This window comes from Pleurodeles waltl, chromosome 4_1 (genome assembly GCF_031143425.1).
Source record: "Pleurodeles waltl isolate 20211129_DDA chromosome 4_1, aPleWal1.hap1.20221129, whole genome shotgun sequence".
Taxonomy (NCBI): Eukaryota; Metazoa; Chordata; class Amphibia; order Caudata; family Salamandridae; genus Pleurodeles; species Pleurodeles waltl.
The window spans coordinates 337519424-337542990 of record NC_090442.1 but is presented as its reverse complement, the minus strand read 5'-3'; the positions used below and the strand labels follow the sequence as shown (position 1 = coordinate 337542990).

General features: G+C 42.0%; 1 protein-coding gene across 4 annotated transcripts in view; it reads right to left on the bottom strand.

The window, feature by feature from the left end:
- PTPRO (protein tyrosine phosphatase receptor type O) overlaps positions 1–23567 on the bottom strand; it is an 814046-nt gene that overhangs the window by 142403 nt on the left and 648076 nt on the right. For 2 of the 4 annotated variants that reach the window (XM_069228459.1, XM_069228458.1), the window contains exons 16-17: positions 22196–22264; positions 16995–17078 (exon numbers count right to left, since the gene is read on the bottom strand). In XM_069228459.1, the coding sequence (XP_069084560.1) occupies positions 16995–17078; positions 22196–22264 (153 nt within the window). The remainder of the gene's footprint in view (positions 1–16994; positions 17079–22195; positions 22265–23567) is intronic. The other 2 variants (XM_069228461.1, XM_069228460.1) reach the window with 1 other exon arrangement.

The following is a 23567-nucleotide window of genomic DNA, read 5'->3' as shown; positions in this document are numbered from 1 at the left end:
GTAGGTCCAAAGGCAGAAACTCAAAAAAAAGATTTGAGGTTTCTGGGTTAAATCAAAGAGACATTCAAGGTGCCAGACATCGGAAGCTAAGTTGAATGATGAATAAGATGAGCAATGACCTTAGCAATGAAACAGCAAAATAAAAGCCATTCAGAGGAGCATGAGAGCTTGGAAAATCACTTGAGTCAAAATAATTTAACAATCCTGAATGTTCCAGAGAGGGCCAAAGGCAGTTACGTAAAAGGCTTTGCTATCAAGATTCTCAAAGAGGAGTTCTTAGTGGTAAACTGGAGGAAGACTGAAAAAAAGATCCAGGTGGCTCATAGGGCCCCCTATAAGCAGAAGGGGGTACGAAGAAACCCAGGAAAATCAGGCTGAACTTTCTGTCATATACTGTTAAGGAAAATTAGGGCTTGCACTTAAGTCCAGAACTTTAACAGTGGCAGAGCATGAATACAGCATTTGATCAGATATGAGTAGATCAACTGAACAATGCCAAAAGAAACTAGGTTAGACAATAGATTAGATGGTGACAGAGCTAAGGATCAGTAAAGGTTCCTTGCTGTGTTAAAGGTAGCATAGAGATATGAAATGTATAATATCAAGAAGGTAGAACAGGCTGATGAACTCATTAAGATTATGCACATTACAGGACAAAAGGGGCACTTAATTTCATTATTTGCGAGAGAACATCCTCACATGTCTCCCGCTAAATGTAATAGTACTCCAACATGCGAAGCTCCACAAAGGCATATAAGAACATGCCATTTAGTTTGGGGCTGGTAGGGGAGTACAGTTGGGGAACAGTTTGGGAGAAAAAAATTGTAACCCTTGTTACTAGTGTTTTAGTACTTTTAAAAAAGGTAGGAGGGTTATTGCCCTTACCAATGCAAAACATCTATTTAGTTTGTGCTCATTTTTCACATGATAGGTCATCATTATACTAAAGGAAAGATCCGATGAGATAGATTAAGATACTAACCCAGAATGTTAATGGGTTATGCACAAATTACAAGCAGGAGTTAATATTTCAGTATATTCTAGATTATTTTACAGGGGACCCAGATGACCCTAGTGGAATCTATTTGGGAGACAGAGCAGGATATATTATGTAGCATGTACTGACCAATTAATCAATTCTGAGGGCACTGCATTCTTAGTTAAGAAAAAGTATGGAATAGATCAGGGTTCTGCAAAGTCGGTCCTGGAGAGCTAGGTCCATGCCAGATTTTTAGCATATCCACATTTAGAAAAATGTAGATTTCTGAAACATCTTTTTTCTAAAAGTGGATATGCTAAAATAGATATTTTAAGATATTTGGTAGACAAAGTATGTAATTGGGAAGCTTGGATGTGGTGGGACTATACTCACCTGTGAAGGCTTCTAAGGGTCAAATTGTCATGATATAGATCCTCTAGAAATGCTTTGTTTGAATATAGCAGAATTTCCTGCCCTAGTGGTTATACAAATGGTGACTTTAGTGCTCTTTTAGACAGAAGTTTAGATAGTTCATCTACTGGGGGGTGTCTAAACTGTAAGGTCACCACTGCATTAAAAAGGTTGATGCAGGAATATAGCCTGTTTGATGCATTCAAATCAAATCATTAACATTTATAAAGCGCGCTACTCACCCGTGCGGGTCTCAAGGCGCTAGGGGAAAAAGGGGGGTGTTATCGCTGTTCGAACAGCCAGGTCTTTACTTTGAGAGTCTCCGGAAAGCGGAGTGGTCCTGGGTGGTCCTGAGGCTGGTGGGGAGGGAGTTCCAGGGCTTGGCCGCCAGGAAGGAGAAAGATCTCCCACCCGCCGTGGAGCGGCGGATGCGAGGGACAGCAGCGAGTGCGAGGCCAGAGGAGCGGAGGAGGCGGGTGGGGACGTAGAAGCTGAGGCGTCTGTTGAGGTATTCCGGTCCCTTGTCGTAGAGGGCTTTGTGTGCGTGGGTGAGAAGTCGGAAGGTGATCCTTTTGCTGACAGGGAGCAAATGCAGGTGTCTCAGGTGTGCGGAGATGTGGCTACTGCGGGGTATGTCGAGGATGAGGCGGGCCGAGGCGTTTTGAATGCGTTGCAGGCGATTTTGGAGTTTGGCTGTGGTCCCGGCGTAGAGGGTGTTGCCGTAGTCCAGGCGGCTCGTGACGAGGGCGTGGGTCACGGTTTTTCTGGTGTCGGCGGGGATCCAGCGGAAGATCTTGCGGAGCATGCGGAGGGTGAGGAAGCAGGCGGAGGACATTGAGAGTGATGGTGGGCTCAAGTAGGGAGTATCACAGCAAATCTAAAGTCAATTTGTTTCTTGTTAATACTTCTTTGAGAAATAAAGTAACATATGTTATCCATATTTCTATGCATTTCTCTTATCACTCTGCTATTCTGTTAACATTGAAATCACCAGTAGTGTCAAGGGACTGTAGGTGGATTTTAGATCGTACACTTCCAATTGTTTTGACAGGCTTACAAGAGCTCAGAGAACAGGACAGACTCAATTTTGAGACTAATGTTGATACTGCCTTCTCTGTAATGGTGTGGGATGCCTTCAAGACATATATGCAAAAAATCCTCCATAATATGAGCTCAATTAAGGCTAGAGAACCCCGAGAGGACGCCAGGATGAAGGAAGAACATACTGTTGAGTTGGAGAAAGTAATATTAGAAGCTAACTCCTCGGTAGAAGTTCAGGCTAAGCATAACAAGCTCAATGAGAAACAAGATGTCTTTAAACATCTAATAGAGGGTAGGGCGAGAGTAAGGTGGCAGTTTTCCCAACTAGCATGGAAAGCAAGAGTAACTAAAACAAAGAATTATATTGGTAAATTAAACATCTCAGATAATCCAGCTGAAATTGAGGGAGATATTAGGAAAGTATTTAAACATAGAGACATGTAAGCCCAAACTGTTGGCCATAAAAGACCCAAAAAACACAGAGTCCTATTGCTCAATGTCATTGCTTAGCTCCAATTACCTACAGTAAAGACAGCAAAAAATATACAACATTCTCAATAGAAATTGGAATCTAATCAATCAGGATCCAGGAATAGGAAGCAAAGTGGGACATATTTCCAAGATTACACATGGAAAAGTCCCACTATTAAAAGACAAATTGATCAAAAGTATTTTTGTGAGACACCATTTTACACATGTTTGGATAAGGAAAAGACTTAACTCATTAAATGCAAAAAAGAGCAAAATCTGCAAAATTGGTAAAAACATGAATTCCTTCACTGCTTACAATAATCAGACAATCATCAATCAGAGGATAACAAGTGAAACACAATATGTAGTGTATGTAACTGAATGTGAATGTGGACTTAAATATGTTGGGAGCTCCATCTATTCCCTAAGAAAGATAATTCTTTAACATATAAGGGAGTACAAAACAGAGACAGCAGTTATGTCATTGCAAAACATTATATGCAACAACACAACAATGAGTGGAGAACTATGAAATAGTATTAACAAAGCGACAATCAGGAACAATTGAGATTGAGAACTAAGGGGCAGATTTATACTTTTTGGTGCAAACTTGCCCTAACGCAGGTCTGCGTCACAAAGTATAGCGCCGGCTAGTGCCATTCCTAGACGCCGGCCGGTGCCATATTTATGGAATGGCGCTAGCCGGCACTAGAGCCCTGTTAGCATCCTTGTGAAGGACGCTAACAGAGCGTAGGGAGAACCGGGGCTTGTGCGCCAAATTATGGCGCTACACTGTTTAGAGGCAAAAAAAAATGCCTTTAGGCAGTATAGCGCCATTTTCTGGCGCACAAGCCCCATGGACATAGCTCCTGTCTTAGTAAAGACAGAAGCCATGCCCACCACCCCAATGGCCATGCTTGGGAGACAAATGTCCCCTGGGCATGGCCATTGGGCCAGCGCCGTGCAGGAAGCCCCAAGTCAGGGCCCCTGAGCGGTGTCTGGCCCCAAAAAAAAAAATACTCACCTGGACTTACCTTGGATGGGTCCCCCATCCTTAGTTAGGTGATCTCCTGGTGTGGGTAGGGGTGGGTGGGGATGTCCCTGGGGACAGATGGAAATCTGCCTACAGGTCCCCTTACGCCTGCCCAGACCCAGGCGCTAAATAATGGGACTAAGCAAGCGTAGTGCCATTATTTAAGGCCCCCATCACCACATGCTGGATTTTACCACGGGGGATAAATATGATGCAAAGGCCATATCATCCTTTTCTGGACAGGAACACCTACCTTGCATTTCATTGAAGCAAGGTAGATGTTCCCCTCAAGAAAACGGCGTAAACTCTGTTACTTTAGCGCTAGACGTGTCTAGCGCCAAAATATAAATATGGAGTTAGGTTTGCGCTGAATTAGTGTAAAACAATGACGCTAATTCAGCGCAAACCAAGTATAAATATGGTCTAAGATCCCCATGAACGTAAAGCAGACGAGCAACTACATCTACATCTTTAAGGATATGAAGTGATCATAAAACATATGCACCATAATGTCTTTTTTATATCTCTAATATTTAATAGTTAGTAGGGGAGAACTCCTAAAGTAGAGCTATCACAATAGAGAACTCAACATGAAAAGTCATATCCTGATTGAACCCCTTGAATGTGAGACAAAATAGCCACTGAGATATCGACCACTGAGGTCAACATTTGAACTGCTTCCTCATTAATTTGAATATGGAACTCACTATGGTATAATAGACACATTGAATGACCAGTGAGGTTGGTGATATTACATTAAAGAACTGCTATGTGTAATTAATAAGGAATGGTGTGGGTCACAGCCTGTTGAGCATTAATGAAATAGGCTGCCACTAAGATTGCTATCAATATGTTTTTTGTGACTATAGCATATGATGACACATGCACACATTAATAGGAAATTGTGATGGGAACAGCGTTCACAGACTTGCAAGACAATCACCATTAACAAATGAGCATCAATGCTTTGTTATTCCAAGTTGTGTGTTCAATTCTATTTAATTTTTCGTTAAAACTACATGTTCTAAAATGTTCCATTAACAACAGGATGGGTTTGTACATATAAAAAGAAAAGAGATGATGCACTTACTAACTGTTATAATGACCATGGAGGTGTCAAAATGTGTTGATGTCTGTTTGAAGCTCTTATTAAATTGTTTTAATACTTGGAGTTCATGGAGTGCAGCGGTATCATTATTTTTGAATATATACATATATGCAGAAGCCAGAAGAAAGATTGAAGCGCTCACACAGGGAGGGTGAAAAACTTTAAGTTTCTTACCTGTAACTCCTGTTCTCTCAAAGGGGAATTTTTATGATAAGTCATAAGCACTGAATTGTCCCACCCATTTGCAGGGACCAGCGAGCAGTACTCTCATATATCTTCTTAAGAGGAGATTTTTGCCTTTCTTCATGGAAAGACACTTAAGAGAAAGACAGAGATTTATTATCTAGGTTACAATGGCCGAATTCTTCATCATGAAATAAAAAAGGGCCAATACATTGAACATGAGTATAATTTAAGATGTTTCGAAACAGTATACATCTCCTTCACAACCCCCTTTTTATGCTAGAGATGAGAGAGAACAGGGAAGAGTAGCCTCACAGAATGCCAGTATGTCTGAAATAGAGGCTGTGCCTTTAAGAACCTAGGGACAACCAGTATCCCATCACGCCCAACGGGTGGGAGTTGCTTCAGTTATTTTTGAAGACGATATGGGACATATAAAGATTGCAAGGAGACCTCTGTCCATTCCACCGGGGTGGATGGAGGGTTGCTTTTGTCGTATCATGGATATTCCCCTACGGAAAATCAGGAGTTACAGGTAAGAAACTATTCCTTCTCTTGTAGGGGATTTCCATGTAAAGTCATAAGCACTGGACAGAGTAGCAAGCCCATCCCCACATATCGCAGTGGAGAAGACAGAGGGTCATTTAGACAGTTAAAGCAGATTTCTGAGGGAAGCCTGCCCTACTTGAGCATCTTCTCTAGCATCAGAGTCTAGGCAGTAGTGTTTGGTGAAAGTATGTACTGATTTCCAGGTAGCTGCTTTGCAAATTTCTGGAATCAGGATATTGTGTAGTAAAGCAGCAGTAGCTGCTTTCCCCCTAGTTAAGCGTGCTTTAGGTTTAGCTGGTACTGATTTATGAGCTTTTTTGTAGCACAACAAAATACATGAAACTATCCATCTGAAAATGGATTGTTTGGAGGTGGCTAATCCTGTGCGGACCGCACCATAGTTAATAAACAATTGATCCATGTTAGACCTGGCATCCTTGATGTGGTTTCCCCTGTCTTTCTGCCTCTTCTTCCTGTGTTTTTGATTGTGTGCTGGACTTTGTTTTTGCTGGTTTTGGTACTCTGGGCACTTTACCACTGCTGACCAATGCTAAAGTGCAAGTGCTCTCTGTGTAAACTATATGTGTAAATGGTAATTCCATGATTGGCATATTTGATTTACTAGTAAGTCCCTAGTAAAGTGCACTGGATGTGCCAGGGCGTGTAAATCAAATGCTACTAGTGGGCCTGCAGCACTGATTGTACAACCCACCTAAGTATCCCTGCAAACATGGCTCAGATCTGCCACTGACGTGCCTGTGTGTGCAGTTTTAAACTGCCAATCGACCTAGCAAGTGTACCCACTTGCCAGGTTCAAACTTTCCCTTTTTGTACATGTAAGGCACCCCTAAGGTAGGCCCTAGGTGGCCCCCTGGACAGGGTGCAGTGTATCTTAAAGGTAGAACATGTACTGATGTGTTCTACATGTTCTGACAGTAAAATACTGTCAAATTCGGTTTCACTGTTGCAAGGCCTATCTCTCTCATAGGTTAACATGGAGACTGCCTTTAAATATCTTTTAAGTGCAGTTTCCCATTGGGAGCAGATAGAGATATGGTGCTTGGGGTCAGAACTCACAATTTAAAAATACATCTTTTGGTAAAGTTGTTTTTTAGATTGTCAGTTTGAAAATGCCACTTTTAGAAAGTGGGCATTTTCTTGCTTAACCATTCTGTGCCCCTGCCTGCTTGTGTATTCCATCTCTGGGTCAGAGTGACAGTTGGGCTGTTTGTGAATCTCCACTAGACAGTGACACAAAGGGAGCTGGGGTGTAGCCTGCATATCCTGATGAGTCTCCTGGGATAGAGTGGGGAGAGAGAAGCTGACACTTGCACATGAAACGGCTGTGGGTGCTCTCACACAATGCAGCCTCCAACCCCCGGTGTGTGTTTGGGGTCAGGCCTGGGCAAGGCAGAATCTTGTGAACAACAGAGACTTTCCTTTGAAGTTTGCCTACTTTAAAGGCAGAAAGGGGTATAAGTAGTGGACCCAAAACCCTAGACTGTTAGATTACTTCTGGACTCAAGCGGAACCTCTGCAAAGGAGAAGTGCGGAGAAGGAGTACTGCCCCTTTGCCTGTGAGTGTGATTTGCTAGGTTGGCCTGCATTTGCTGCTTCTGCCTGAGAGAAGAAAAAGACTGAACTTTGTGGTATACTCCTACTTGTTAAGTGTCTGCAAGGGCTTGGACTGAGCTTGCCCCCTGTTTTGAAGTCTCAGGGCCATCAAAGACTTCCTCTGCCAGCACCTGGACTCTCTGCTAAGAATCCTACCCTGATAAGTGGTGCCCACTCCAGTTCCAGTGTCCTTGAAAGATGAAGCTGGTTGAACCAAGGCAGAAATCCACGCACAGGAAGCGTGTCGGAGAAAAATCGACACACCACTTGGAACGTGGCAGTAAAAATGATGCGCAACCTGCGTCGCGGCTAGAAAATCAACGCACCACCTGCATCGCAGCTGGGAAATTGACACATCACGCCTCTGCAGGGTTAGTAAGGAATTGACGCATCACTTACTTTTCCAACGCACACTTGCCCGTGCGGCTTATTTTTGATGCAAACCCGGTTCTGTGTGTAAAAACAACACATCCATTGATTTCTATGGATTGATTCTTTTTAATTTAAAAATTCATATCTTTGCTTGTGTATGTTGGACTTTTGTCTTTTTTGGTCTTGTTTGATTTAGATAAATATTGTCTATTTTTCTAAACTGGTAATGTGTCCATTTTGTAGTGTTTTCACTGTATTTCTCAGTGTTAGTATATATACTATACACATTGCCTTTGAGATAAGCCTGACTGCTTGTGCCAAGCTACCCGGGGGGTGAGCAGGATGTGTTTCTCCATTGCCCTGACTCGAGTGAGGGTCCCTGCTTGGACAGAGTGCAAACTCACTACCAACCTGAGACCCCATTTCTAACAGTCCGATCCTCGGATATCCCTTGTCTTATCGAGATAAAACTTCAGAACCTAGGAGGGTGAATGGAAAGGTCTTATTCCTGGAGTAGAAGAGTTCTGCAAAGAATGTAGGCACTGAGATAGTCTGGTTGACATGGAAGTCTGACACTACTTTAGGAAGGAATTCTGGGTGAGTTTTCATAACCACTTTGCTAGAATGAAAGACTGTGTATGTTTTGTGAATACATAGTGCTTGTATTGTGCTCACCCAGTGAGCTGATGTTATCGCTACCAGGAAAGCTGTTTTCCACGCAAGGCTGCAAGGTGTTGTAAGGAAGCTTTGTGGATAGCTTCAAAGGGAACCTGCATAAGGCGCGAAAGCACTGTTTTGAGTTCCCAGGGAGGCGAGGGATGCCTAATGGGAGGGGAAACCTTCTTTAACCCCTCTAAGAAATCCTTTATGACAGGGATTTGGAAAAAAGAGGTTTGTGACGGACATTTCCTATAGGCACTAAGAGCTGCCTTATGAACCTTTATGGAAGAGAATTGTAAGCCAGATTTAGCCAAATGTAGAAGGTATGGTAGAATCACATCCTCTTGGCAAGTAGTCAGGTCCACGTTCTTAGAGAACCACCACATGCCAAATCTCTTCCATTTGAAGACGTAAGCGGAGTGAGTGGAAGGCAACTTAGCTTTCTTGAGGATCTCCATGCAGTCTTGTGGCAAATTCAAGTGTCCATACTGCACTAGCTCAGGAGACATGCCGCCAAATTTAAGGAGGAGAGATTTGGGTGTACCATCTGTCTTCCAAATTTCATTAGTAGTTCTGGCCTGCAGAGGGAGCTTGAGATGTGGACCCTGTGACCAGTGAAAAAGTTATGGGAACCACCATTGCCATGGCCACTCTGGAGCAATTAGGATTATCTTGGCTTTGATGTGGAACAGCTTGATCAGAACTGCTGGGATCTGGAGAATCGTGGAAAGACGTAAAGAAATTTGCCTGACCATTTGATCCACAGGACATTCCCCAGTGACTCTGGATAGTAATACCTGGAGGTGAAGTTCCAGCATTTTGTGTTTTCCGCAGTGGCGAAGAAGTCGATAGAAGGGGTGCCCACAAACGGAAGACACTTTGAACAACTTCTTCAAGCAAGGCGTACTCGTGATTTTCGCTGAAAGCTTTGCTGAGAGCGTCTTCTTGCACATTCTGTATGCCTGGGAGGTGATTTGCATTTACCCTCAGGATCCTGGCCAAAAGCCATTTCCTAATTGTCTGGGCATCTGGTGACAAGACTCTGGACCTGGTGCCCCCTTGCTTGTCCAGGTAGTACATGGTGGTTGTATTGTCCATCAGAACAAGCAGGGTGTTGGTGGTGAATGATGGATGAAATGGTCTTGAGTGCTAGATGAACTGCGTGGAGCTCAAGGAGCTTGATATGGTATGTCATCTCTCTCTGAGACCATGAGCCTTGAATCTGGAGGTGATCCATGGGGGTTCCCCATCAAAGCAATGATGCATCCGTCCCAATAGTTTGAGGAAGGACCTGTTGGTGGAATGGCATCCCTTGGAGCAGATTGCTTGGAGAATACCACTACTTGAGGGATCGTATTGCATATAAGGAGAGTGTGATCCTATCCTCCCAGTTGCCTGTCAACTAGTCCCACTGGTCCATTATGCACTCCTGGAGAGGTTGCATGTGGAGGCAAGCATTGGGAATGAGAAAGATACAGGTGGCCATAGAGCCGAGAAGAGATGAGACTGGTCTTGCTGTTGGATGAGGCACCCTCCTGAGAGTCTGACATTTCTCGAGGATTGATAAGCATTGCTCCTCCAAGTCCATTTGCTTGAATGGTGTTGATGTAGGCCCCTAAGCAATGCAGCATTTGGACTGGTGTTGACGTGGACTTGAAGATGAAGACCCAACCAATGAAGAAGCTTGCAAGTTTAAAATGCAGTTGGGCTTTGTGAGAAGTGGACACCTTTATGAGCAAATCGTCTAGACAGAGGTAGACAAAGATTCTGTGTTTTCTTAGATGAGCTGCCACCACAGCCATGCATTTGGAGAATGTTCTACTAACTTGAGGCCAAATGGTAGTATTGCATACTGGTAATGGTCATGCCCCACAAGAAATCTGAGAAATTTCCGATGCTTCATGGCAAAGGGGATATAGAAGTAGGTATTGTGACGGTCAATGGAGCAAAGCCAATCTACTTGATGAAGTTGGGTATATATCTCATGCAAAGCCAGCATCCTGAACTTCTCTTTCCAAATCCACTTGTTGGTGACTTGGAGATCGAGAATGGGTCTGAATTAATGTTTGTCTTACTTTGGTACTAGGAAATACATGGAATAAATACCTGTCCCCCTCTGATCGTGGGGAACGGCTTCCACCTCCTTCTTTTGCAAGAGGATGTTGACTTCTGTCCTGAGAAAGTCAAGATGGGAAATAGATGGATTTGGTGGAATGGACGGTGGTGAGTTGATAAACCTGAGAGAATACCCATTCTTCACAATATTCAAAACCCAGGTGTCTGTTGTGATGCGTTGCTGCTCTTCCAGATTATGTTTAATGCTTCCCCCTACCGGAGTGGATAATGGAAAAGGGGACAGGGAGGACTCAAGGTTTTGTGGCTGATGCTTGTTTACCACCCTGGTTTGGGTTGTAGGGCAGAGCGACCTCTTGTCTGCTTGTGCTGTGGTTGGTATGATCCCTTGTGATGCTGTTGAGATCTACTTGGAGCCAGTGATTGGTTTGAACCCTCTGTGAGTAAAACCGATGTTGTTAGGGTAGGACTGATTTGCGTTGTTCTGTGAGTTTCTTCAGACCCACAGTTTTTAATGTGTCCATCTCAGTTCTCACTCTTGCCATCTCGTTGTCTGCATGGCTGCTAAATAGCGTGGAACCTGAGAAAGGCAAATTGTGGAAACAGTGTTGCACTTCCAGTTTTAGAGATGTTAGCTGGAGCCAAGCATGCTGCACACTGTGACTCTGTGACAGTAGCAATGTGCGGCAAGGAGGGAATAATCTCCTCCTAATCAGCTGCATTTATAATCTGATTAGAAATGATTGCCCCTTCGTGGATGATCTCTAGGAAGTGTTCCTTTTTGTCCTTAGGTAAGTGGTCAGCAAACTGTTAGATTGAATCCCAAAGGGGTCGGTCGTTACTGCCCCAGAGGGCTGTAGCACTGGCTGCCTTCATTGACGTGGCCTCTGTACTGCAGACTTTGCGGCCTGCTGAATCCTGGAGGTGAAGAGGATAATGGAGAAGTGGAATGGACTTTAGCAGCCAAAATAACAGCAGAGTCAGTTGGAGGATCACTGCAAAGAATAAATGGGTCTTGGCCCGGAGGCCGGTATTTCTTTTGAAGCCTGGATGGAGCAGGCTTAGCCATTGCTGGAGTTAGGAAGAAATCCATGGCCATTTCGAGGCGACCGTGACCAGTGGAAGCAACGGTCTGGAAGCTGTATGCCAATGTAGCATCTTGAAGATTACAGATGCGGACGGTGTGGGTACCAACATCGGTATATTGAGCTTTGCAGCCCCTTGAACTAGCAGCTCTTGAAAGGCAGTAATGTCATCAACCGGAGGGACAGGAGGTGGTGGTGAGTCTGATAAAGTTTATGAGTAGTCTCTCGTAGAGGAATGATCAGTATGCCGACAATAGGAGCATGACCTTGACCTATGGGAATATCCGTGATGACAAAGTGTATGTCCTGTCACAGTAGAAGAGTGCCCCAGTGTATGATGTCCATGACAAGAGTGGTGGTGCGATGATGAGCACAATTGAGGCCTGGGAGCTATAGTGCTTCAAGGTCCTAAAGGAGGTGGTACTGGAGGAGGCACTGATGAAAGAAGAAGAACCTGCGGTAGAGGTGGTGGCATCGGAGGAGGCAGGTGAAGCAGGTGAAGGAGATGAAGATAGAGGAGGATATGGAGATGGTAACACAACCAGCGAAGGCGAAGACTCAGATGAAGAATAAATTCTTCTTTGCTTTCTCTTTTCTCTCCTCGACCTCGACAGACTCCTCTATGTCAATCAATCAATCAATCAATCAAATAATTTCTTAAGTGCACTACTCACCCGGTAGGGTCTCAAGGTGCTGGGGTGGGAAGGAGGGTCCCGGTTACTGCTCAAAAAGCAATGTTTTATGGTGCTTTCTGAAGATTAGGAGGTCCTGGGTCTTGCGTAGGTTGGTGGAGGGAGAGTTGCAGGTCTTGGCGGCGAGGTGGGAGAAGGATCTGCCGCCAGAGATGGTGCGTTGGATGCAGGGGACTGTAGCGAGGGCGAGGTCGGCGGAGCAGAGCTGTCGGGTTGGTATGTGGCAGTTTACTTGTTTGTTGAGGTAGGCCGGTCCAGTGTTGTGGAGGGCTTTGTGAGCGTGGATCTTTCATGGCCACCTTTAGCCCTTTATGTTGACTGTCCATGCGTCTTGCAGCAAACCGGCACTCCTTGACGACGAGGCACTTCTTGACATTGTACACCGGCAATGTATCGATGGCATATAATCCCCTGATGTTCACTGACATAGATGGCGAGCTTCAAAGTTCCTGGACGTCCAACCAGCTCTTACGGTGAACAAGTTGGTGCCATACCTTGCCTAGACATTGATCCTCTCAATGTCGAATGGGACCAATGTCTTCTCTGACTTGAAACACGCTTCTCAGACCTTCCATGTCCACTGGAAGCTGAGGGAAGAGCCCCGGTGGAAGACTGAACTTCCCCTCACTCTGAAGTCCCACTGGTAGGCTGTGTTTGCTGGCGACGTCCCTCTTCTCTTCCTTGAAGGCAAATCTTCTCTCTGTCATGCAGAGTGCACTTGAAAAACTTACTGCAGATGTCACAGGTGTCAGGTAGATGAGATGAAGATATGCATATGATATAGACCTCATGAGGGTCTGTATTGGCCTTTTTCCTGTCACAGCGAGGACACTTACTACGAAGGAAAATGCCTCCGTTTTCAGTAAAAAAATAAACAGAAAAAGGCAGAAGTAAAAAGATGTCATGTAAAGGTATTGTCACCAATTTCTGATGAAAAATATTTGAGAAAAAAACCTGTAAAAGGTCGAGCTCAATGTTTCAGGGTCCTGTCAGCAGGAGCCGGAAAAAAGAACTGAAGAAACTGCCACCAGCTGGGAATGATGGGATACTGGTGGTCCCTAGGCTCTTAAAGGCACAGCCTCTATTTTAGACATAAAATGGCATTCTGTGAGGGTACTCTGCCCTGCTCTCCCTCAATTCTATCATAAAAAGGGGTCTGTGAAGGAGATTTATACTATATCAAACATCTTAAATTATACTAATGTTTAATGGATTGGCCTTTTTTGATTTCATGATGAAGAATTGTGCCATTGTGGCCTAGATATATAGGCTGCATTATGTGTCTTTCTCTTAAGTGTCTTTAAAGGCCTTCAGGAAGAAAGGTGAAAATCTCCTTTTAAGAAGATAAATTAAAGAACTGCTCTGGGTCCCCGCATGTGGGCGGGACTATTCAGTGCTTATGACTATACATGGAAATTCCCTGCGCGAGAATCTGTGTTTATTTCAACAAAACCACCAGACGCGTTTCGGCCCGGCTGGGCCCCACTTCAATATACACCACTCCAATCTTCCTCAATCTATCCCACTCCACTCCACCCTAATCTACCCAAATCCATTCTACCCAACTCCACTGTACCCCACCCCACGCCACTAACTTTTAGCCATGCTGAACAGCAACTACATTGGTGTACAACATGGCTAAAATACATTAACAAAGCCATTAGCTCTCACATAGGCAAGACCTACTGGCTTTGCCAATGCTTGTTTTCAAAATTCACTTTCAGCCCCTTAATAGGTATTTCTATCATTATGGTAAGAAATTTCACAACCTGTGTAAAAGACACAATGGAGCATATTTACAAGCCCCTTGCGCCTCCTTGCGCCACACTAGCCTAATTTTTTTACGCTAATGTGGCGTTGAGGAGGCTATTTCCCCATGCCATATTTACAAAGTGTACAAAGTATTGGGGCTAGTTTTACAAATATTTTGTATTATGCTTGCATCACAAGAGTGATGCAAACCAGCACAATTTATTTGTTATTTATTTTCCAGAGAAAAGCTTGTTTTGTGCTGGAAAGTTGGCTATAAGTAACACAAAGCCCTGCTTTGCTTTACTTTAGTTAGCATCAAGCGGCCATTACATGGGTGGTACATGGGCATTCCCATGCCTTTTGACAAAAATCCTTCTCTGCCAAAAAACTGAGACAAGGTTTTAGGCCAAAAATTAACTTGGCTTAAAAGAAGATGTTAGAAGGAGAAATGTTTTAAATTCTCCTTTCTTTTCCGACTTTGCATGTGTGATGCACTGAACAGAACATATACAAAGTAGGAAAAGTTTTAAAGTTTGTCTAGGCATAACATTTTTTATCGGCATGGTAACTATTCCAGTACAAACCCTGTGCTAGACTCATGCACACACTTTTTCACTATAGCACAAAGGTGTATGTGTGGCACTCAGCAGCAAAATTCTGTGCTAGGGAGAGGGGAGGAGAGAGCCATATTTCTGTAGATATGGCATGCTCCTGCTCTCCTATTCTCATGCAACTCAACTTAGCACAGCATTTTTGGCTGCTGCTCTGTGTTGTGTGAGAATTAAGAAAAGCTGGCTTCTAGTTTTCTTTGTCAAACTACTTAAAATGGGAGGGCTCCTCATTCAAAAGATGAAGGGACAAGAAAGAAATATCACCAAAATAATGCCCATGCTTGCCTAAAAGAACAATGAGTCTGTCAGATCCACAGAAACATAGGAGCCATCCAGGAAAGCACCTGGAAAAACAATACAGCTCCTAACCAAGTCGGACAACCTTGGCAGACCAGCCATATGCATGGGTCCTGCAATATACCAGAGTAGTAGAAGGTGAGGCAAGAGAGATAAATAGGTGTGGAACACCATCATGTTGGCCCAAGCCAAGCAACTTCCATGCGCACATTCCCACTCACATTTCAACAAGCCCCCAACATACATGTCTGGCAGCACATGACCTGAACTGGCAGCTGAATAAGTACCAAAATGAAGAAAAAAGAATGGGAGACGGAAACAGCATCCCCAGAATAGCAGAGCATTTAACAGAGACATCAAGCCAAACGACAGATACTGCACCCTAAACATGAATGTTCATGTGGAATATCAGGAAACCAGAACTACTGATCACTGGGTGGCTGTACCGATGTATACAAATGGCTGTATGTGCATTGGAACACAGGGGTGACCTGATTTGTGATGTGCTTTTCTGAACCTCTTGAGACAGGTTATCTGGAACAGTGGCAGTGTGCATAGCAGGTAGGGAGGTTTAAGAATGAGGAAGAGAAAACAATCCACACTGCAAGCAATGTGGGAGAAAACCAGAGGCTCACCATCCTATCCCACATGTCACCACAAGTCTTGCTTTAGTGAGAGTATGACTCACAACCCCCCTAGAATATGTGTATTTCATTGAAAAAGGTACTCAGCATAGGTAAATCCTGTATGTTCGATAAGGCAATCCTTTCTTTGTATATACTGGGACAAGGGAGGTGGAAGAGTGGTTAATGTTGTGCTCCATCTGCTAAGATAGATTGTACCATTGATTACATTTATTTGGTAGGACGTGTTAACGTGGGAAGTACAGATCTAGATTTTCCATCAGATCGACTTTTTCTTCCACTCTTTCACATAACAATATTTGTAAAATGCATGAAACTATGTTGACATACAGGCAATATTGCACTTGGGTGTTCCAATACTATATTTGGTCCCCACTCTTAAGGTGATCAGTTAAAAAGACGTGTGCAAGATGTGGATCACCTATATGAATGGTGATTGTTTTACTGACACCTCCTCTTACGATGATTGATCATTGTTGAGCTGGGTAACTGGAAGATCTGGCAATAAAGTCAATAAAGTTGGATATATTTTTGTACTGTATAATCATAAAGTAGTGATATTTGCATCCCTAAATTTGCAAATTATTTATTGCAGATCACACGTGAGCATTACTTATTATTAGCATTTTTTTTTATTACTTAAGTATGCATTTAAACTGTCATTCTTTTCAACTGCACAATCTCTCCTTTCTAGAATGTTGTGAGCCTCAAGTTGGATAGAACAGGAATCAGTTTATGTGGAACCTGGTATAGCAACATCACAGAACTGCAAAGAAGTAGGAACTGGTGAAAGAGAAGAAAACAACAAAGTGCAAGGTACTTGAACAGTGAATGAATTCTAGCAGCAACAGCAGCTATACAACCAAAATAGTTGCGAGGTGGCTGCCTCCTGCATCTGCAGCTACGTAAACTGCCCCAAATGTGCCATCCTTTCGTTTGGCTGTTTCCTGAACCAATCACTGGGAACACTACTTGTCTGTGCCCTGATAGTTCCGTTCCTGTCTACAACGCACCAGCGGGCACGGACTGGTCCTTCATACCTTCCTGCCAAGTCACCTCTGCCTCCTTGCTCTCCTTGTTCTCGTATACATCCTGACAGTGTGTGAATACTTAAAAACTTACCTGATCACCTCAAGCCAATACCTGCCTAATTTGTGGCAAGACATATGAATATATTTATTTAAATGTCATTATGGAAACTCAAGCTTAATACGACCAAGTTCGAACTTTTTAAATGGTACTGCATGCAGTTCCATGTGGAAATCTGTTTTAGTTTTTTCATTATACACACGCACCCAAAATAATGTGTTCTAAAGAGTTAACATTTCGAATATTACTTTTGAGAAACAATCTGAAGTCAGCATTTACAAAATGAAAATGAATCTGAAAAACATTTGTAAAAATAGGAAAATAACTTACCAAGGGTTAATATAAAAAGCCAAAAGATAATCAGTCCAAAGACATGAAGGTAGTAGAGTTAGGAAAGCAAATACACTCCTACGCCTGTGAGCATTAATGTGTACAGACACAGAGATGAAAAAGTAGAACAGTTAGTAGTGCAAACACAGTAAGATCAGTGTATTAGACAGACATTAATTGAACTAGACAGACCTCCTTCAACCCCATCCTAATTCTATAATTTGAAAATATGAAAATATTACAGGATGTCTAGAGTAGGTATTCAGGAAGCACTTGTCCATGTTGAATTATAATTCTGATTGTTCTATCCACACAAAGATCTTCACACCCTACAATAACAAGGAAGTTACAAAGGTGAACCTAATTGTTAGTACTATTAGACCCATTATCACTTCATTTTACTCATGGTAATTAGTCAATCAAACTGAGAACTGCAGAGTGGTAATACTACTTAGGGATATAAATTAATAAAATAAAAGAAATAAAATGAATTAATTCAATAAATAAACAGTTGTAGTAATTAAATACATAAATTAACAGAAAAAAACAAAGGAACCATCACGTGTGAATACTTTACAGTGAAAGAGGTATGACGTTGCATATAAGCAGTTGAAATAAATGACATGAAGATATGGAGATGAGGGATATGTGACAGTCTGCAACAGGTGGAATGGTTTTGAATGAGGTGTTCAAGATATTGAGCTGAATTCTAAGAATTGTATACCTTTTGTTGGTTATTACTGTTAAATAAAAAGTATCCAACTGTCCATAATACATTTTGTAAATAGTTGCCTCTAGAATCTATGACCTGGTAACACCTTCTATGTACTTTTGTTTTTGCAGGCATGGAATTCCCCTGTGTGCTTTAGCGCCCTGGTTGTGCATCGATAAGGTATTTTTTTCTACACTACATTTTATTATCATTGATAATATCATTGTGACTTTATCTTTCTGCACATTCAGGATTAAACTTTAAATAAATATTGATAATAATTGAACACAATACATACACACTTTAAAAGAACTCTTCTGCTAACCCTCAAATTGCTTCCTGAAAATGTCAGAAAAATAATAATACAAGGGCATAGCTTTGTGAAAAGTACTACGTAAATTTATGGGTGTGGTGTGGTGTCTGTGGTATTGCAGACAACCTTAGTTTGTTTACATGCTCAGTCTATAATTACCAAGAGATCACCCTGCATGTATTCATATTACAAGATGAAACAATTTATCCAATTAATACCACATTGTAACACATACAGTGTGAAAACTGGTAATAGTAAATCTCATCACAAGCTTCTCATCTTTTTCCAGTTTAGGGAACAGTGAAATAAAATACTTTAAAGCAATCTGAAATTAGTGTGACCAAAACACTGGAATACCAAAACAAAATGCATAACTTTCCTCACAGATGAAACACTCTAAAGCCATGCTTTACTTCATAGTACAGTAGCCCACAGTTCTTTGCAGGGATTCTGAAATGGTGATAGCTGTAAAACTCTTACTGCATGGAAGGAATAGAACTTTGTAGACCTTCTCTGCAACCTTTTCTCTTGTATTTTGTTACAGTAAATTTCTAACTTGTGACTGCAACATATTCCATGTTTGTATTTAAATCCTCATGGTCAGTCATGACAGCAATGTATTTAATTGTCACGTTAAACAAGCATTGACAAAACCAATAGGTGTGACGTAAGCTGTACATCTTATGGCTTTGTAAAATGCTTGTTTCCTTTTGCAATGGTTTTTGTAAAATGTAATGCTGATGGAGCTGCTGGAATCTCCCCCCGTTTAAAAAAAAAAAAACACAAATATGACTAGAAGCAAAATTATTTTTTGGTCTCAAAACGTAAGCATTATTTGGAGAGAACTACTTTGTGTTGGGATGTGCCCATTTTAAAAGAGGAGGATGCAGTCAATCACAGCGAGCCCATTCAAAGGCTGAAGTGGGCTGTCCTGCTGCCCCATGCTGTAAGCTGTAGTGAGTGGAAGAAAAATGTGAATGGCACAACTGCAGATCAATGGATGAACAGAGCTGGTTGAAAGTCCACATAAGTAAGTATAATATATACATTTAATTTTAGTAAGATGGAAAAGTCTCGGCTAACGCCAGACCTAAAAAGCAATGATGTAATTCTAGCCTTCTTCAATACTACCTAAGGCCTTTCATAATAACTAACTCAGTGTCTTCTTTGAATAACTAACTGATAACCTGCTCTGACAATAAGTGTTTGAAGGAGTCTACGCATCGGTTTTCATCTTCAAGGGCAAATTTCTTCCTGGTTAATGCAGCCAGTAAGCATGCTTTTAGAGATCATCCATGTGTTTATGTTCCAGTGAAATACTGTACTTCTGAGTGGGATCTTAAAACTTGCCTAGTGAGATTGGAAGCTCTTATTTTGAAGCCACTGCTTCGTATGTAAAGAAATGCTCCTGTTATATGATTGTTTTTTTTGCTAACCCTGAGTGGGACCCTGAGAACAGAATTCAGTGAGCAATAAGATGAAGTTGACACTGAGTATGCTTCATTTTCTGTTCCATAATAAACTGAATGTATGTTAACATATTGTGCTTGCTTTATTTATGGTGTAGGATACCCTTCAAAACAAAGTGGCTTCTTATACGAAAAGCATTGGCAAAGCCAATTGGCCTTTCACATAGGTACACAAGTCCAAGTAATTACTAGGTCTCCTTCTTGAATCAGAAGAAACAGTGTGAATTCTTTAACAAGCCTGCAGCCCTTCTAAACTTAACTATATGTCCCTGTCAAGTCACAAACTGATTAACAAGTCTGTCACAAAGCCGCAACAACTCATACTGTTACTAAGGCCCAGATTTACCAAATTGTCATGCAGCACAGTGCAGCAGTGAAAAATGGTGCACTGTTCTGCTTGAGAATGAGAGAGCAGGAGAGCACCATATTCACAGAAGTATTGCACTCTCCTCCCCTCTTTCTAGCACTAGTGCAGAAATTGCTGCTGTGCGTCAGCATACACCTTTTCACCATAGTGCAAGGGTGTCTGTGTGAGTCTAGCATAGGTTTTGTACTGGAAAAATACCCTTTCAGTACAAAATACTACGCTTAGACTATCTTTAAAGCTTTACAGTGCAGTACTCTTGCAAAGTAGGAAAAGACAGGAGAAATACAAGTATTTCTCCATGATAGCGCCTAGTTGGAATTGGCACTATTTTTGATGCAAAACCCTGTTTCCTCTTTTTGTAAATAAGGTTTTGCATCAAAAATCCTTGGGTAGTGGCACGGGTACACCAATGCACCACCCATGGAACGTTGCCTTGCACCTAAGTAATGCAAAGCACAGCTACTTTTAAGTGATTTTCCAAAGCAAAACAAATTTTGTGTTGGAAAGTAAATAGATACAGAAAGGGAATGATGGGATCCTTGGGGCCAAAATCGGCCCAGGGAGGAGGGCCATGTGCCCCGTCCCCATTTACTATGTGGCTGGGCCCCATGGATGGGCTCCTCAGGGCCGAAATCGGCCCAGAGAGGGGGACTGCGTCTCTCCCTCCCCATTTATTATGAGGCCGGGCACTGGGGGATTGGATACCCGGGGCCGAAAATGTCCCAGGGAGGGCTGCATGCCCCATTCACTATGCAGCGGGACCAGGGCTGAAACTGGCCACGGAAGGAGCCACGTGTGCCCCTCCCCCAGAATATAACAATTTGCTCCCCGCCTCCCCAAAGCGACCTGGCCCTATCAGTGACTCTCCTAAGTATGTACACCCAGAGAAACTCTCGTTTTATCCCTAATGCTGTACCAAGCCACTCACTTTTGTGCAACAAAGGCAAGGAACACAATTTGAAATGAGCACTTAAATATAATTACATTCCAATATGCACCAGGCAAGATTTCAAATTAAGAAAAACAACTCTGTGTTTTTGAGGACCCATTTTGTACAAACCCATTCTCCACCTGCTCAGTCCCTACATAGTATACCAATGGCTCATTGCAGACTTGGCATTTAAAAAATGCTTTCCAAAATATGTAGAATAACTGGATTTTGCTTTCTATCTATCAACAACACTTTTTAAACAAGTGCCCAGATTCTGTCAGTGGAGGCATAAACGCATATTAGGAAGGCATGTAATAGTGTCAAAGAAAGCATATTCCTCTTTTATCAGGTAGCATGCACTGACAAATAGTGCTGTACAGTACACTAAATGCAAATAGATGTACTCTATGTTCACCTCCAGAAAAAACGGAAACATGTTTGGAACAGAGCAATTTGCTATGCGTGTCAATTTAGGATCGATCCGCAGATCATGTCAATCAAAAAACTAGGCATTAAAAGTCTAAGCATTTGGGTGTGATTGTCATGGCCACATTTTAATTTCATTTTAATTTGAAAAATTAATTTATAATAACATAGATGTTTAGTGACAAAAAGCAATTTTAGGCGTAATATTGCAAATTGTGACATGGGTACAGGCCATATCTCACCATGATCAGTTATTGGAAATGCCACTTTAATTTAATTGTGATATTTAATTTAACCAGATGAACAACAGATCGTGAAAAACCACTGCTTATTTAAATTTGTTTGGTGCACTGGAAAAATTGAACCGTAGGATACTCCAGGGTGACCAGTTCAAAACATATGATTCGCTTATTTTTTACTTGAAAGTGATTGTTTAGTGTGACTCTCATAGACAGTCTCTATCCTTTATTTCAGTTTCTGAATTTCATAATCCACTCCATAGCTGCAGCAGGGGAAGGAAGGCAGGGAAGGTGGCGGGGGTGGGTCAACGATTGCAGGTATGTTTGTTTTTTTCCTTAACCTTTGGGACAGGAATACATAACAGAGGCCATTTTATTTATGGCTTCCTCAATACTCACAGCTTAGCAGTTGAAAGCCGGGGCAGATATTTTTTGGGGCCATACATAACATAAAATTATACATGGGGAAAAAGTGAATTACAGGGATGTTTTGCAACTGGGAGTTCTGAGTGACATTATAGACAACTTGAGTTTCACTCTCATTGTCTATTTGATATCGCTCAGAACCCCTCAGTGAAAAACATCCCCTTAGTTTACTGTTACCCATCTATATTTATTTATTTTCACATTAGGCCATAAACTTCAAGTAATGTATTTAAGGCAGTACACGCTTGATCAGAATCCAATAATTTGTTGAACAAAGTTCCAGTGAGAAGTTATTTCTGAATACAATTGGACACTCACCAAGTATATGGAAGCTTCCCATCTCGTTCCAGTGTCGCAAAATTTACAAATGTCCCAGCCCCACAATCCCTGTAAAAAAGTAGATGAACATAATATATATTTAAATGAGAACTTCAAAATTCTGTAAAATACAGTATTAATATTAAGTGTCATCTAATCAGTTTTTTTAAGGATAGGTAAAGCACAGTTCCAGAGAGGGACACTAGCCCACGTATTCTGCCAGACGTGGATGTCAGAGAGTAGGAATGCGAACCTCAAAGATGGCCACAGGTGGCATGATACTACATACACCGAGTGAAGCCTGAAAGGAGATGATAGATGTTTACACTCTTGTTGCTACAAAGGGAATCCATGGGAAAGAAATTCTGAAATCAATAGAATAGCAGGAAACATAATTTAACGTGAAGACATGGTAAACTGATGGAGAAAGTTTCTTCTTTTGATTTAAAATCTTGCTGACTTCTGTTGTCTGACTCTTGCATGAGTCAGACAACAGACAGGAGCAACACATTATCCCTTAAATAAAAAATGTGCTTTTGGGATCCTAGCAAGTAGCAATATGCTAGGGAAATGCAATATTCAATACACATAAGCAAAAATAATGAGTGTGATTGATGTTTTGATCCAGTTAAACATATGTTTCCATCACTGAGAGCATTTGCATCCATTGCGGCTCAAGGAGCATGTACATGGTCTTCCTTTTGTTCATCAGCATCTGTTCTCCAATAAGTAACATGACTAGAAAATTATATTAGATACAAAATAGAGTGTACTACGCTGACATGGTTTTTGACATTATCAAAACTTTTATCTCAAGATATCAAAGAGAGATTCATTCATTTCTATGGCCCAACTCAATGTATCATGGTTAGTATGCTATTTTCACTTTTTAGTTGAAGGTAGTGTCAATTTGTGCTGCTTCTATGTGCAGTGTAGCCATACACATTATTTAAACACCTCACAAACAGGGGTAGCTATTGTGGCAGCATGGATGCATAAAGTGAATAGTCCCACTAAGGACAGTCACAATACTGGAGTAGGGGTACCAAAGAAGAGATGCAATGCAGGATCCTTGCACACAAAGTGTTATGCTACCCTAATATTATTCCAGAACAAATTCTCATACTATCCAATTGTATTTTGTAGGTTTGTGCCATTTTTGCATCAAAAAGCGGCACAAATGTGGCGCTAAAAAAGCATAAATACAGGCCAGAATTCTATATTTCATTCAAGATTCAAATGAAAATGTAGCTCTGAAAAGGCAAAGGTATGGTACAGACTGATGCCTTGCTAGTGCTGTGCAATTGCATTGGGTCCTTCTGAAACGTGTACGACAGACGATCATGAGGTACTACTATCCAACTTATCCTTA